Below are 15465 nucleotides of genomic sequence, written 5' to 3' on the forward strand. Positions count from 1 at the left end.
CTTCCTCCACCCTCCCCATGCCCTCCTGACAGGCTTCGAGGCGTCTGTGTGGACCCAGATGATGTGGGCGTGGCTGGGGAAGGTCTAGGGTCCCATCAGGTGACGTGCACCAAGGCTGGAAGGGCGTGACTCATACCCGATGGCCACTCAGCATTACTGCTCTCACAAGTCTCTGGATAAGGATTTGTCTGGTGTCTCAGGCTTTCCTTTCTTTTGTGGACACTTGTGCATGTCTTACAATGAGAATCACTATTTCAGGCAGCCATTTGCTGCTCGTGGCTTTTCTGATAGGCAGATCAAATTCTTCTAGGTGTCCATACCCCACCCACTGGGAAATTTATACCTACAGTCCCCAGGACTTCTGGCCAGTGACTAAGGTGCCTGAGGGCCCCAGGGTGCAAGACCCCCTTTGAGAACCCCCGAACACTGTACCTGTCATCAATAGAGTCCACCTTCTCCTGGATGCGGTCCGAGTTGATGTTCCCATCGCTCACCAGCCTCCGGCCAGTCTCCACAACAGCGTTGATCTTCTCCTCGTTGGCGTCCATGGTGGTCATGAAGTCCTCTTGTTTCTTAATAGCTGCTTCAGCTCCTTCCAAGGTGGTGGGCATTTCGGTATGGGCCAAAACATATTCCTTATTTACAAAGAGAAAGAAAACAGTCACAGGAGAAAGAGACGTTATGAACCGCGACTCACTTTCAGCATAACGGAGATACTCCTTCCTGGGTCCTACCTGCCCCACATCTCACCGTATCTGCTTCGTTACTCACTACACTGGGAAAGAATCCAAAGAACCTGATAAAACTAAAGTTGTAAGGGGGAAGAGGGAAGCTTGACAGGAAGAGGGGCTTGCGAAAGAGCTCCAACAAGGGTGGTGACAATATACCTGTCCCCCAAAGAACCAATTAATCCATGTCTGCCATATACATCTTACTCATCTCTGGGCCACACCTAATGAGGGACTCCGTAAGTGACAATTTTCCTGAGTGGTTAAATGCTCTAAATTTTTCCGCAGAGGGAGGGAGGAAAGTAAGCAAAGCTTTGTGCATCAGCCACAGGGGTCCTCTCATGAAGCCACGAGGGCAACAGTGGCACACCTTCCAAACCCTGACTTCCACAACAGAGTAACAGCCCTGATTGTGCTGACCACCCTTGGCTGCTTTTCCTTCTCCTACCTCTGTGTTGTGTGTCATCGGGTGAAGGCCCTGTCACATCTAGAACCAGGAAGATAGCCATTCATTAAAAAAAGAAAGGCTAACTGAACAACTGAATGTGATCCCATGAGGACATCCTGTGAACACAGGGGTCCTCAGTGGCAGCTGAAACCACCGCCCTGCGCGCAGGACAGCTCCGCGGGTCTCCGTGCCTGTCCTCCGCCCTGTGCCTGGCTCGCTGCCTTAGGAGTCGGGGGAAACGTCTCCACTCCATCCTCCTCCTTTCACATGGGGGTGTTTAAACCAATCTAAAGGCAGCCAGGCCTGGTCCGGGAGGAAGCAAGGGAACGAGGCGCGTTACCTGGTTGTTGAGAAAGGCTTCGGCCTGCTTCGTGTCCCTGAGGAACTGCTGGTAGGCGTGGGACTGCGAGAGGAGACTCTGCCGGTTCTCCCACATCTTGTGGAGCTCGTTCCACCCCGTGTCCAAGGCCTGCAGCCGCTGCCGCAGAAACATGTACTGGGCATCGGTCTGCCCCTGGGTGACCATCTCACCCATGTCCCTCATCTTCTGGTAGTCCTCCTCGTAGTTGTCGATCTCGTTTTTGATGTTCTCGTGCTGCGTGAGAAGCTTCTCCGCCTCGGTCAGGGTGTTGGGCATGTCTTCCGAGGCGATGGCCGTCTGGGTCCTGGAGAGCCAGGACTGGAAGTCGTCCAGGTCCCGCAGGAACTGCTGCAGCTTGCTGGCCTCACCCAGGGAGGCCTCGCGGTTCTTCAGGGTGGTCTTCATCTCCTCCCACACGTCGCTGATCTCGGCCAGCCGGGACAGGATGGCCTGCGCCTGGTCGGGGTGCTCCGACTCCAGCTTCTCCGCCTCCTTCTGTAGGTCGCTCAGCTTCGCCTCGATGGCCACTAGGTCCCGCTCCATGCCGGTCAGCTTGCGCTGCAGGGCCATGACGCCAGCCAGGTCGTTGCCCAGGTCCTGGGTGGACTCGATCACCTTGGTCTTTTCCCGAATCCAGGACTTGGTTTCGTTGCACTCAAGGTGGTAGTTCTGTATGCTCAGGGCGGAGAGGAGGGCGTCCTTCTTCCTGTCGACCAGCTCTCTGAACTGACTCCACCTGTGGGCGCGGGCGGCAGAGGGAGCGGCGTGAGGACCATGCTGGCAGCGCGCGGCTGAACGGCATTAACAGTGATGGTCACAGCTGCCCTTTCCCCTCCATCTCTGCTCTGACTACATGCTTTTGGGAAGATCATCTCACTCGGCAGATGGTCATCAAATGTTATCCCAACAGCTCAGAGATGCAATATAAGCTGGAAAAAGCCTGGCAGGACGAGGGCTCGTGATAGAGCTCCAGCATGAGCCGTGACAACATACCTGTCCCCCAAAGAGTCCATTAACCCATGTCTGCCATACACATCTCACTCATCTCTAAGCCACACCCAATGAACGTTTTCTAAACCCAATACCTGACAGTGACCTTCAGAGCTGAGCCCATCCACCACCACAACCTATTCAAACGTGTTTACTCAACAGAAAGATTAGACCGACATAAAGGTCTACTTTGATGATCGAGACCTTCATTGGCCAATTATGTCTCAAACATGCCTAATCTTGTTCCAGAAATTGTTTTTAAGAGGGACAGCACAGGAGCCTCCTTGAGGCCTCACCAAGGCCCTAACTTCTGATGTGGGGAGGGGCAGGCGCCAGGGTGCTCTGAATGACATCACCCAAAACACACGTCTTGCAAAATGAGGGTATGTCGAAAGGCAGGTGCCAATGCGGTGACATCAGCACCACAATGCCACTGACCCCAATACAGGAAGTTCCTAACAGCAAGGCTCAGCAAGGGACCGCAGCCTCCCTGCCCCGCACACCCGAGCCCCGCACCGCTGGCCTCACACTCACCTCGTGTTCAGTTTGTCCTGCTGCGCTTTGATCTCCTTCTCACTCGGGTGGCCGCTGTGCATCAGCTGCCGTGCAATCTGGTTGACCACTGCGACCCGGGAAGCTTGGTTGTTCATTTCCGGCTCCAGGCTCTCAAATCTGAAAAACAATTCAAGAGGGTAGTCACTCCTTTGGTGACGACTGGTAGCGCGAGGCAGGCTGGCACCCCGGCGCCCCAACCCTCACCTGTGCTGGATGACCTCCAGGTCCTCCAGCTTCTCTGGGATTTGCATGTTGTTGAGCCACTGCTCCTTCTCGTCGATCCAGAGCTCACAGGCGTCGGCCTCACTGAACATCTTGTACAGGGCCAGGGTGTCCTGCAGCGCCTGCTTCCTCAGCCGCGTCAGCTCAGCCACCTCCTTGTAGCGCTCCTCGATGCCGGACAGCCGGCCCCTGACCTCCGGGGACTCGGCGTGCTCCTGCGGGAGGGCACTGGCCTGCTCGTGCAGCGTGTCGATGGTGGGCCTGTAGTTGGCGATTTCCTCCGCCACGTCCTTGTGCTTCCGGACCAGAGACTGGGTGGAGTACTCATCATGGCCCACGTCGTTGCTGGAGACGATCTTGAGAATGTCCAGCATCCATGCGTCAATGTCGTCGGCATCCGCCTGGAACTGGTGCAGCAGCGAGGCCTCCTCCAGGCGCTTCTTCCGGATGGCGGAGAGCTGCTCCAGGTGGGCCCACTGCTCCCGGATGTAGATGATCCTCTCCCGGATCTTCTCGGACCCGAAGTGCTCCTCCACGATCATGTCTTCACCTTCCTTGATGGCCTGCTCAAAGTGGCTGCTGCGGCCGCTCATCTCATCCTCAAAAGCCCGGTGCTTGCTGAGCAGGCGCATGACGCTGGTCAGGTCCTTCCCATAGTCGTCGGAGGACAGGATCTTCTCCTTCTCCCGTATCCAGCCTTCCTCCTCTGCCATCTCCCAGAAGAACTTCCAGAGGCGACGGGACTCTTCCAGGCGGGCCCGGCGCTCAGCTGCCAGCTGGCAAAGCTCTTGGTAACAGAACTCCATGTGGGCCACTCGGTCTCGGATCACCTGGGGGTCGCAAGGCTTATAGCCTGTTGAACGCCAAGGAAGGAATGGGTGTGCAACAGAGGTTAGCACAGGTTCCTGCTCGTTTGCAGGCAGTAAGCTACACCCCATGTCCTTGCTACGAGGTTAGCAGGGCTAATGCTATGAGACAACAGAGCACCTTCTAAGGAACTGGAGAGAGGGGCAATGGTAAATTAAGAGCACGCACACCAGGTTGCTCAGCCATATCAAGTGTGGTCTGGCAAAGTCTCACTGCCAACCATCAAGCCATTCAAAACCAAGAGCACTTGAATATTTAAGGAAAAGACATGCCGATCTGAGAAAAGCAAGACAGAGTTAAAGGGCTCAGACAGCTACCCCAGGGACTCCCATGTATCCACCACAGTCCAAGCATGTCAAACTCGTGGCCTGTGGCCCGCTGTAACTTCCAAAGCCCCGTTGCCACACAGAATTTATCTGCTTCTATAAAGGTGGGACTCGGGTGACGAAGAGGTAACGTGTGGAATGGTCCATCCTCACCTTCCCCATCCGTTGCAAACTTCTGGGCGGAGGCATTGACACCTCTCACCCGCTCTGCCTGGATGCCGATGTCGGCTTCCACCAGGGCGTGCTTCTGTAACAGGTCTTCCACGCCGAGCAAGTGTTTGCCATAGTCTTGAGATAATAATAGCACCTGCGCACAAGAGGTAACAGGACACCAGTGAATACAACCTTGACTTCAGCATCTTGCAATCTTCAAGCAAGCGGAGAGCCGCACCCACCCCGGGGCCAGCCGTCCTTCCCATGTCCTTAGGGGAAGAAGATGATGAGCAACTAGAACACTCTTCCCATGGGCCTTCTCTGGCTTTGCAGAGTGGGCAGTTAGACCAGGGGCACAGTGCATGCTGGGACTTAGGGGTGGGTCCCAGAAAAGAGAGGCCTCACGGGATCAGCTCTGGCCACCTTGCAGTCGAGTTTTACCTTCATTTCGTCCATCCAGTCCATAATGTAGAGCATTTCCTGGAATATCTTCTGCAGCCCTAGGTTCATCTCAAGACGCTGCCTCCGGGCCCGGAGCAGTTCCAGCAGGTATTCCCAGAGCCGGATGACATTGTCTTTCCTCGCTGTGATGCGCTTGATGTCATGGTAATTCTCCGCCTCGAGCTCCCTGGCCACAGCAACCACGGCCTGCACACGCTCCTCGTATGCGGCAATGTCTGTCTCAATGGCCTCATGCTTTTTCGTGGCGGCCTCAACTGCTGGAAGGTCAAATCCAAAGTTGTCCTACAGAGAAACGGAATGAAAAAGCCATCTGATTGGAACAAAGAAACAGAATAGGGGTGGAATCCTGAGCGCACGTTCGTCTTTGGTGGTCTTAAAGCTAAACACCACCCCCTGAGGTTCCCCCCACAACCCTGGGGCTGGTCTCTGCCTTCCCCAGGACCCTTAAAAATCTACGCTTGCTCTCAGATGCTCCCTCCCCAAAGCAAATCGGCAACGTCTCAATTACAAAGGGGTCCAACTCGTTTCTAGCACCTGGCTTAACGTGCCTGGAGCAGGTCATCGCTTACGTGTAGCCAAGCAGAAAAGAATGGCATTTGTATTATTTCATGACCCATCTGACTGCCTTGAAAGACTAGTTGGTCAAAGATTGAGGAAAAGAGGGAATTTTTTTAAATTACATAAATGTGACCAGTTCACACACACTCACTGGCTCTAAACAAACTGCTTGAGCTGCTTCCAGATCGGTAAAAAGTTGGATAAACAGAAGAGACAGTGTATTATAAAGTATAAACAACCCCTTGGCGGGAAGTGGGCAGAGACCTGCCAGCTACTTCAGATACGGGTGCTGACAAGCAGCTGCCCAGCGGCCCTGGGTACAGCCTACATTTCTAGATGAGCCCCGGGCAGTTTCTCCAATAATTCGGGGGCAGAACCTGAGACACCAGGCGCTGGTTTTCGCTCAGCCAGGTCTCCCTCATAGCTGCCTTGCGATCGAATCTGCGGGCGAGCTGTTCCAGTTTCTCCTGGCGGATGAGCTCGTTCCGCAGAGCCAGTTCTCTCTCGTGTTCCGCCTTTTCCAGTCTTTCCCAGGCCTACGGAAATGAAAAAGAACGGTTTCCTGCCATGTCCAAGGCACTTTCCTTGGCTCCAGTCAGCAGCTAGCAGTATTTCTCCAAGAGACCCACGGACGTAGAAGGGAAGTCCCGTTCCCATCCTCACTGCCTCTGAAGCCTTGAGAAAAAAAGCAGTTTCCTCTCCGTTTAGCCTCATGGGAACACTCTCCCTTATCTAAATCTACGGTCCTGTGTTGTTCTTGGAAAACAAAACACTGTAGATATGGAGCAAGTCAACTAACTAAATAATAAATCTTACTTTAACTGAGAGGAAGCAAAGTACTTATTTTCAACAGCTCTGACCATATAAAAAAGATAAATGATTTTTCTCTGAAATCTTATTATGACTCTCTCATTCACCCCGTCCTGAGCCACTGTTTTTTATTCACACATCTGTGTATTTCCCTCCCAAAATCCTTACTGACTGTACACATTAAATTCATTTCTATGAGATACATCTTACTTTATGACAGTTAAAAAAATTCCAATTAAAAGACTCTAAATGGGTACAACTGACCAAAGTTCTAGATTTTTCAAACTTGTACTTGGAAATATGCTCCCTGTGAAATTCTCTAATTGCAGACACAACAGGGCATGATAATGGAAGTCATTTAATAGCTTCTCTGACAGAGGAGCCAGCCCCAACCTCTAGGGATTCCAGATACATGACATAAGGTTTTGTGTTCTCCATTCCCCAATTTAAAGATGTTTGAGTCAACTGCCTCTGACAGACGAGTAACAAGTTAAACAGGCAGAACCCAAGCCAGTTTGATAAAATCTAACACTCTCCCCAAACCTCCAACAGACCCGCCAGCGCAAGTATCCCCTGAGCCTCTGCCATACCCGAGCAACACCTGCCCCTAATTCCACAGGGAGAGACGGACCCTTTCAGCCAATCAAGACCAAGCAACAGAACCAGGACTCTACAGGACGGGCCCAAGTAGGACCAGATGGAGGGGTTTACCTTGTTAATGTCAGAGATGAGCTTCCCCTCCCGGGGCATGTAGACCTTCTGATTGTTGGCCCTCATCTTGCTCTGAATCGTGAAAAGCAGCACTTCCAAGTTCCCCTTCTCCGTAAATCTAAGCACAGAAAACAACCACTGTAAACATTATTTATTATTATTTTGTTCAATCCAAGGGGAAATATTAATTTACTTCTGGCAAAAGAACAATTTCACAGAGCCAGGCAATTTAAAAAGCCATTTATCTGTGGTCTGATTTATGTGAGACGCATGTTAGAGAAACCAGAGTGGGTTAGTTTTGGGTTATTACAGACCTCAAAGTGTGCCCAACTGTGGAAATTTTTTGTGTGATTCGTTGTTTGTTGTTTCTGAAGATTTATATTTAGGAGCATGCAATAGCATTCTTTTATTAATCACCTCATTCAAGGTTTAGACCAAGCATGTCAAATGTGCAGCCCGCCGGCCGAGAGGTTGACATGCTTGGTTTAGACCAGCAGTCGCCAACCGGTGGTCCATGGACCACTGGTGGTCTGCGAGGTCTGAAAGGTTGCCGACCACTGGCTTAGACCATAAGTCCTGGGCGACAGACTTACTTCATTCAGAGTGCACAGCTGAATGCATCCAGCAAGAATCAGTTCATATATGACTACCGATAAATGGGTTTCAGAGACCTCAGCAAGGAATACACAACTGAGTGGAGTTTCAGAAAAAGGAGGAAAAACCTTCCAACTATAAGTAAGAGATAAGGTACCCAATCCTTATTTCTTAAAAGATGTAGAAAATCAAATTTTGGGGGACAGTAAAATGATTTATTGTCTGTCTCCAACACAACATGAATATTTACACATTTTGCTAAGGATCTATTAGTGGGCCTGATTAAGGGTTACTTCCTCACACCCAACTGGAATCATAGTATACAACATACACACAACTGCTACTTCTCTGAAATCCAAAAAAAATACGGAATTCTGAAATACATCAGGCACCAGAGAGTCCTGCACAATTTCTTCAGAGTCTCATCTATCAGTGGCACAATCTACTGGAAAGGGCTCACGGAGCAACACAGATCAGATGAAAGGAGTAGCATTCACTAAGGGAAGAGGCGTTCACTCAGAGACGAGATCGTGCAAGTCAGAAAACAGGGGTCTGTGACTGCAGTGATCTCTCCCCACACTAATGGCAGCGCATCCCAATATGCATCGTACTTGGGTGGTTTCTCCACAGTGCGGTACGTGTTGAATGCCTGAAGCTGTTGTTGAACCCCAACCAATGAATTGGCAAATTTGCGATTGTTCAAAATAATGATGGTTTGTTCAATCCACTCCAGAAGGTCGGAGGCAAGTGATTCATACTTTTCAATCATTTTTTCTGTTTCAATAGCATTGTCAAGCACCTGTAAGGAGGAGTTAGAAAGATGGAAGACAGCGTTATCGCAACAGGAGGAAAACGTGATGGCACCCCTCTATGAGCACAGGCACGCTGAGTCAGGGTTCTAGGCTACTCCGCACTGAGCACTTGAAACTTGAGGAACTGTTTAATAGGCACTGAGACTGTGACCATTACTTGTGAGCAATGACATCTTAACTCAAGTGGAACTGGCTCTGGAACTCCCAGCCCCCAGGCACAGGGTTTAAGAGTCCGAATGACTCCTGCTGCCCAAGCTCCCAAATCTCTGGAGAAGCACAAAGGGCTCTATTGTGCGTGGTCCTGTCCCATGAACGCCCATGAACTTTCCATTCCTACTGCACGGAGAAGACAAGGGCATCTGGCCTGAGGTGTTCTGAAACACGTGGCAGGCAAACGAGAAGTAAAAAGCATAATACTGAGGCCTTTTCAACTGTGGGAAGGAGGACTTCAGGCCCGTGACATCAGCCGGCTCAAGCAGATTCTCAATACCCGATTTTCTGGTAAGGTCAGGGGAGGTATGTTTCCAGGTCTGAGATGCCCCCTCACATCCTTTCCTAAATATTTTGGCCACCACTCCTCCCTCCGTGGGATGCTGCCCACTCCCCTGCCATTTGGACAGCCTGCCCAACTGCTCCTGGCTACGTTTATGTGTTCATGGGAGGGCAAGGGGCTCAGTGGCAGGCAGTCCATTAAGATGTGAACCTTAATTAGGTCTCACAACATATAAAACTGGTGTGAGCTCACCTTTCCAATTCGTTTTCCTTCAACAGCCAAGGCCTTCATCTTAGAGAAGTAGTGGTAATAGGTCACCACGTAAGTGATAATGGATTTCTCGTCAGGGTGGTCCACACTGATATCTGTAACCGAGGGGAGATTCCCTTCAGTACTGTGTTCATGGGGCTGCCACTCAAGCAGCAAGAACACCCTGGAACAAGTGGTCAACACTGAACAGGCCAGTGTCTTCACTTTCTGTACCCGAGAGTTATAGTATGCCTTCCATCCATTGACTATGTACCAGGTTTCCACTATTGCTAAGCGCTATTCTAGACGTTTCTAAATCTAGAGACTAATTCTTCTCAGGCACTATATATCTACTCCAAACTGGACTCTTCACCACACACCCCAGAATTCCCATTGTCCTTTCCTTTACTCTCAACTTTCCTTTGCCCGAAATGGCTTTCCACACTCCATCACCTTATTCCTAGCCTTTCATGATCCAACTGAAAAGTTACCATTCCACCATAGCTAATTCTAATCCCTACAGCCAGAATTACTGTCTCTCTCTTTTCCCCTAAGGACTTCGTTTATATGGTCACACATAATACTTTCCGCCAGGCACTACAATTATTTATGCACGTTTTATGTGTCTTGTAAGACTGAGTCCCTGAGGACAGGAACTCTGTCTTGGTAAGCCCTGTGCTCATCATTCCACCTCCCAAATTTCTAGTGTGTTGCTTTGTTTGTGATCAACAAATATTGAGAGAGGGCCCTAGCTGGTTTGGCTCAGTGGATAGAGCATCGGCCTGCGGACTGAAGGGTCACCGGTTCGATTCCAGTCAAGGGTACGTGCCCGGGTTGCAGGCTCGATCCCCAGTAGGGGGCATGCAGGAGGCAGCCAATCAATGATTCTCTCTCATCATTGATGTTTCTACTTCTCCCTCCCTCATCCTTCCTCTCTGAAATCAATAAAAATATATTTTAAACAATTGAGAGAGGGAGCAAAGGAGTAAAGATGGCAGTGAGTGAACAAGTCTTCACGGTTTGGCATTACTGAGTGAAGTACTCAACTCGGATAGACCAAGAGGAGAACACAGAGGATGACTCTTAATTGATCAGGCTCTTTTTCAATGTACATTCACACATGCGCCCTCACGTCTATCCACTGGCAGCCCTGTGTGAGACAGGGTTGTTTCTCTTACTCAAGGATGAGAACACTAGGATCCAGAGCTCGATTGAAAACTCCCTGTCCAGTGTCACGAGGCAGCCAATGACACTGGGAGCCAGAAACACACCTACTGATGCCCCCACCAGGACTCCCTGTGACCAACTCCTGCATCTGCTCAGTCCCATCAGAGTGTGCTCCAAGGAGAGCAAATTGGAGGAAAACAAGAGAAAAATGTCGGTCGTGTATGCAATTCAATAAACACAAAATATTGACATAACCGGAAGGAATGAGCAGACAGAACCTTTCTTTAAACTTATCTACATTTTAACCAAAGGCTCTCTGGGTCTACTAATAATAGTAAGGACAACTAATAATCAAGCTCAAACCCACAGGATAAGTGACATCACATCCACTGCCATTTTCAGTCCCTTGTTTTGTAATCCGGGGGATCATACTCCCTTTGCATACTGGGTAGTGATTAGAAAGATTAACTAATGAGCAAGTTATTAAAAAGATTTTGTCATAGTGGTTGCAAAAATAAAGGGTTCTTTATCAAAGAGCTAGAGCTGAGGAAGAATGGCTTCCCATAGTAAGGTAGGGGTTAAGTATGAAGATTTATCACAGCCCAAGGAATGTTAGTTTTCTGTTTATATTGAGAAATCATTTAATGGGCTAGCACGAAGATAATTTTATCTCAGCTTCCTGTAGTGAACATATCAGTGAATCTGATGCACTGGAAAAAAAGCAAGAAGCCAGCTTGGCAGCCTCATGACCTCAATCTGCCCTTGGGGAGTTAAACTTCCTGTTCTATATTTATAAGAACTTTAAACTTTCACTCACATACAGTTTCCTCTCTCTAATACTTGCTCACAGTGAGGAGGATCTGAAAAGCTTCAGCACTACAAAAAAAAATTCTCTTATGTTTCTCAAAACTGAAAAAAGTGCCTATGATAACTCATGCTAAAAAGAAGCCTAGAATTAGGATTTTGTTAAGCAAGGGAACTACAAGCTGGGGAGCTGCCCCCACACAGGTGAACTCCACGTCACCTGCAGTCTGTCTTTGGGGCTTGCTGCGGGGACTCACAGAGCAAAAAGATTAAGTCCACGCAGAGAATGTGATTCCGTGCCTCCCAGCAGCCAGCCGAAAGGGACTGTTAGTGTTACGCCTTCTCCCACCCACATGCTCCCCTTTCCTGATGCACCTTCCTCATTTACGCTCTTGCTCATCGCAGACACTGCACAGCCTCCTAACAAGGGCCCTGCCCTCAATCTCCACGCACTCCATCCCATGCTGCTTGCTGCCCTGGGGTGAAAGCCAGCTACCAACCATTCCCTGGAGCCTATGGCAGGTGCTCTTCCTTGAGCACCGCTGCTGACCATTGCCTGCTGAATACCCTCTAAAAAGTTTGACCTGTTGGACCCCACCCACCTTTGCGCTGGTATTTCCTATTGTCACTCTAAACACCATTCCCAGTGAACTGTTGGTCTCCAAAGCATGCCTTCCTCACCCCTTGCTCACTCAAGTCCCTCTGCCTGGCATGCCCTCTCCTTCAGAACATGTTTAAATAATACTCATTTTTCAAGGCCTTTTCAAATGTAATCCTTTGCACAAATCCTCGAGTAATTCTCACAGAAAAATTAAGCTCCTCTCCCTTGGATAATTCACAAAGCACACTGCACAAATAAAACAGATACAAGACAGACCTTGTATTAACCCCTCAGTGCTAGAGACACTGAAGGTCCCACCTGTTATCCCGAGTCCTTACCTTCAGGATCCAGCAGTTTGGTGAGGCCAAGGTGCTGCTCTGCCAGGTTAAATGCATTCTGCAGATTGTAGTGTGCGTTGGATTTCTTTAGCTTGTCAAAATCTATCAGGTCAGGCCTATGTGGAACGACAATGGAACACGACAAAAACCACGGCTTGAAAACACACTCTGTGGTCAGTTAGACATGATTATTACTCCCAAAGTGTTCAAGTCACCACTCAGGGGAGTAAAACTCTAGGATATTATTCAACCATCAATGAATGAAACCTGATTTTTTAAATAAAGTCTCCAAAGTTCATTAGGAGAACTGAGGACAATGAGAGAACTCGTCTATTTGGTTTAGGAGACTTTACATATTCTCTCACATTTTCCTCACATGGAATGCAGGAATTTCCACTGCAATGCAACATCGAAGGCAATGGGTATGAGGATCAAAGGTCACCCCAGATCGGTTATAGAAGAAGGTAAACATTCCACCCCCGAATTGTTTACCGGTGTTTGTGTATCAGTGCATTGAAGGCCATGCCGTCCCTCCAGCTGGTGGTGAAGTTGTGAATGTTGACGTTGGGGTACCTGGCAAAGATAAAGCACAAGACAAAAACAAGAGACTTATCATATATAGGTTTTCCTCCCTGAAAAACTTCCCCATGTTTGAAATCTACCCCTCATCAATCAGCCATTCTACACCATCTTGATTATTAATAACTCCATATCTGTGGTTGATTAAAGGTTCATCTCTAACTTGATCCCCTTTATGGTGTCCACACTTATTGTTGATCATAGCCATTACAGATACATCTGTCCTCCAAGCAGTCCCAACAGTAATTCTCCACTTAACCTGGTACATAATCAGTTCTCAGCAAGTACCTAGGAGCCACAGCAGTTTCAGTGAGCAACAAAAAAGATGGGGTCCTCTAAAAAAAATATTGACACTGAAATTTCAATGAAAGAATACGGAAGGAAAACTGGGGCAATAATGTACAAAGAGTACTCTTATGGTTACTGCACAAAACTCCCCCGAAGCAGCAGAAATAAAAGGGAGGAGAAAACCCAAGACTGGTGTTTTTTTTTGTTAAATATCATGATGTGATTCCTAAATATGGTTTCAGGGTTTTAAAATTCAAGATGTACTGCCCTCTGGAGCTTTCTTAATAAAGAGATGGTGGCGATGAGAGGTCCAGAATATAAATCAGAACTCCTTCCACCATGCTGAGAGCCAGCTGAAAGGTCAGCCTATCAACCACTCGCCAGTTAACAAGACCTCTCAGTGGAGGCGGTGGGGGGGACACCTGTCAGCACCTTGGAAGTGACGACCGCATGGAACTCGGCTTGGACCACTGGCCGGACTCTGAGCTCACACTCACCCAGCTGTCTTCATCTGGCACCACAGCAGCAACGCATCCTTGGCAGATTTCTTCTCCTTGTTGTCTTCCGTTTCCACACTGATATCCTGGATCTAAGATTTACAAGGAAACATCAGACAGACAGATGGGTCAGCTGCCTAACGACAGCCACGGGAGAGCTGGTCTGCATGTACACGAAGAGGAAACTGTGGATCAAAGCCCAGCCCTGCAGCCCACCTCCTCTGACAGCTGCTTTCTGAAGCCGGGGCTCACCTCCAAGAACACCAGCCAGACTAGATTTCCCACTTTGCACAGAGATCAGATGGAAGCAGAGGCAAGTTACTTGCATGACTTCCTATTAGGGGTCATGTCCACCTTCAAGCTAGCCCATCGTTCCAACTAGAAGCCAGCACAGTGATTCATATGGTACACCTTGAACCTCATCAGACCCCAGAAAACCATTATGTTCAGTGTTTCATAACTAAACATTTTTCACACCAGGTGTGTCCTTCATGGATGAGGACGGTGTGTGCATCACTGCCTGAGGACTGACCCAACCTCGCAGAGAGAGCACGCACTGAAATGCTGTGCTTCCACGTCTGTGTCCCCTCCAAATTCTTACGCTGAAATCCTAGCCCTCAAAAGTGATAGTGTTTGTAGGTGGGACCTTTGGGAGGTGATTAAGTTGTGAGAGGGACTGGGTAAGAGGCTGCAGAGATCCACAGCCCCTTCCACCATGTCAGGACAAGACATGTGTGATCTGGAATAGGACCTCACCCGACGTACAGCCTCCAGAATGGAGAAGTAAATTCCTACTGTTTCTAAGCTACTCCGTCTGTGGTATTTTGTTACAGCAGCCCCAATGGTCTAAGACAGTCAACATTGTACACAGAGTCTGGTCTATGGCACCAAAGTCAGACTGCCTGGGTCTGAATCCAGGCTCCAGCACCTACTGTGTGTCCTGAGGTGAGTTCCTCCCTTCCCATCTGAGGAATGGCAACTCCAACAGTGGCTGTCTCCCAATACTGCTGTGCACTCATGACATCCTGAGCTCATAACAAGGAGCCCATAAATGCCAGCTCTTTGGATTAGGGGCCACCTAGCAGTTACCCTTCTTAAAAAATTATCCATCTTTAACTGTGGTAAGTATGTGAAGTCAAAGTCTGCATAAACTCCCAACTCTATTCTTAGGATCCTTAGCAGAAAGTAAATATGAAAGAGTAACACACTCAAGGGGTTAGACCAGTGGTCGGCAAACTCATTAGTCAACAGAGCCAAGTATCAATAGTACAATGATTGAAGTTTCTTTTGAGAGTCAAATTTTTTAAACTTAAACTTCTTCTAATGCCACATCTTCAAAATAGACTCGCCCAGGCCGTGGTATTTTGTGGAAGAGCCACACTCAAGGGGCCAAAGAGCCGCATGTGGCTCGTGAGCCGCAGTTTGCCGACCACTGGGTTAGACACAGACTCACCAAGAAAGGCAGGTGGAATTTTACACATTAACCTGTCAACTTTCTTATGCTTCTGTGCAAAGAAGGGAATCTGTTTCCAGACTTGTTCCTCTAGAACAGTGGTTCTCAACCTTTCTAATGCCGCGACCCTTTAATACAGTTCCTCATGTTGTGGTGACCCCAACCATAAAACTATTTTTGTTGCTACTTCATAACTGTAATTTTGCTACTGTTATGAATCGTAATGTAAATATCTGTGTTTTCCGATGGTCTTAGGCTCTACAGCAGCAGTTCTTAACCTGCAGCAGCAGTTCGTAACCAGCAGTTTCCTCCCTTAGATTAATAAATAATAATTAATAAATAACAAAAATAAACTGTGTTGTGTGTGCTCACAACTGTACACCTACTTCTGCCCCACCC

General features: G+C 48.8%; 1 protein-coding gene across 3 annotated transcripts in view; it reads right to left on the minus strand.

The window, feature by feature from the left end:
* The window catches only part of SPTBN1 (spectrin beta, non-erythrocytic 1), a 188859-nt gene that overhangs the window by 33868 nt on the left and 139526 nt on the right, over positions 1 to 15465 (minus strand). For all 3 annotated transcript variants that reach the window (XM_080682855.1, XM_080682856.1, XM_080682857.1), the window contains 13 exons: positions 13614 to 13705; positions 12742 to 12822; positions 12250 to 12365; positions 9343 to 9455; positions 8397 to 8584; positions 7192 to 7309; positions 6048 to 6206; positions 5092 to 5394; positions 4651 to 4804; positions 3287 to 4157; positions 3062 to 3199; positions 1517 to 2273; positions 433 to 635 (listed from right to left, as the gene is read on the minus strand). In XM_080682855.1, coding sequence (XP_080538981.1) covers positions 433 to 635; positions 1517 to 2273; positions 3062 to 3199; positions 3287 to 4157; positions 4651 to 4804; positions 5092 to 5394; positions 6048 to 6206; positions 7192 to 7309; positions 8397 to 8584; positions 9343 to 9455; positions 12250 to 12365; positions 12742 to 12822; positions 13614 to 13705 — 3293 coding nt within the window. The remainder of the gene's footprint in view (positions 1 to 432; positions 636 to 1516; positions 2274 to 3061; positions 3200 to 3286; positions 4158 to 4650; positions 4805 to 5091; positions 5395 to 6047; positions 6207 to 7191; positions 7310 to 8396; positions 8585 to 9342; positions 9456 to 12249; positions 12366 to 12741; positions 12823 to 13613; positions 13706 to 15465) is intronic.

Source organism: Plecotus auritus, assembly GCF_963455305.1.
Source record: "Plecotus auritus genome assembly, chromosome: 8".
Lineage (NCBI taxonomy): Eukaryota > Metazoa > Chordata > Mammalia > Chiroptera > Vespertilionidae > Plecotus > Plecotus auritus.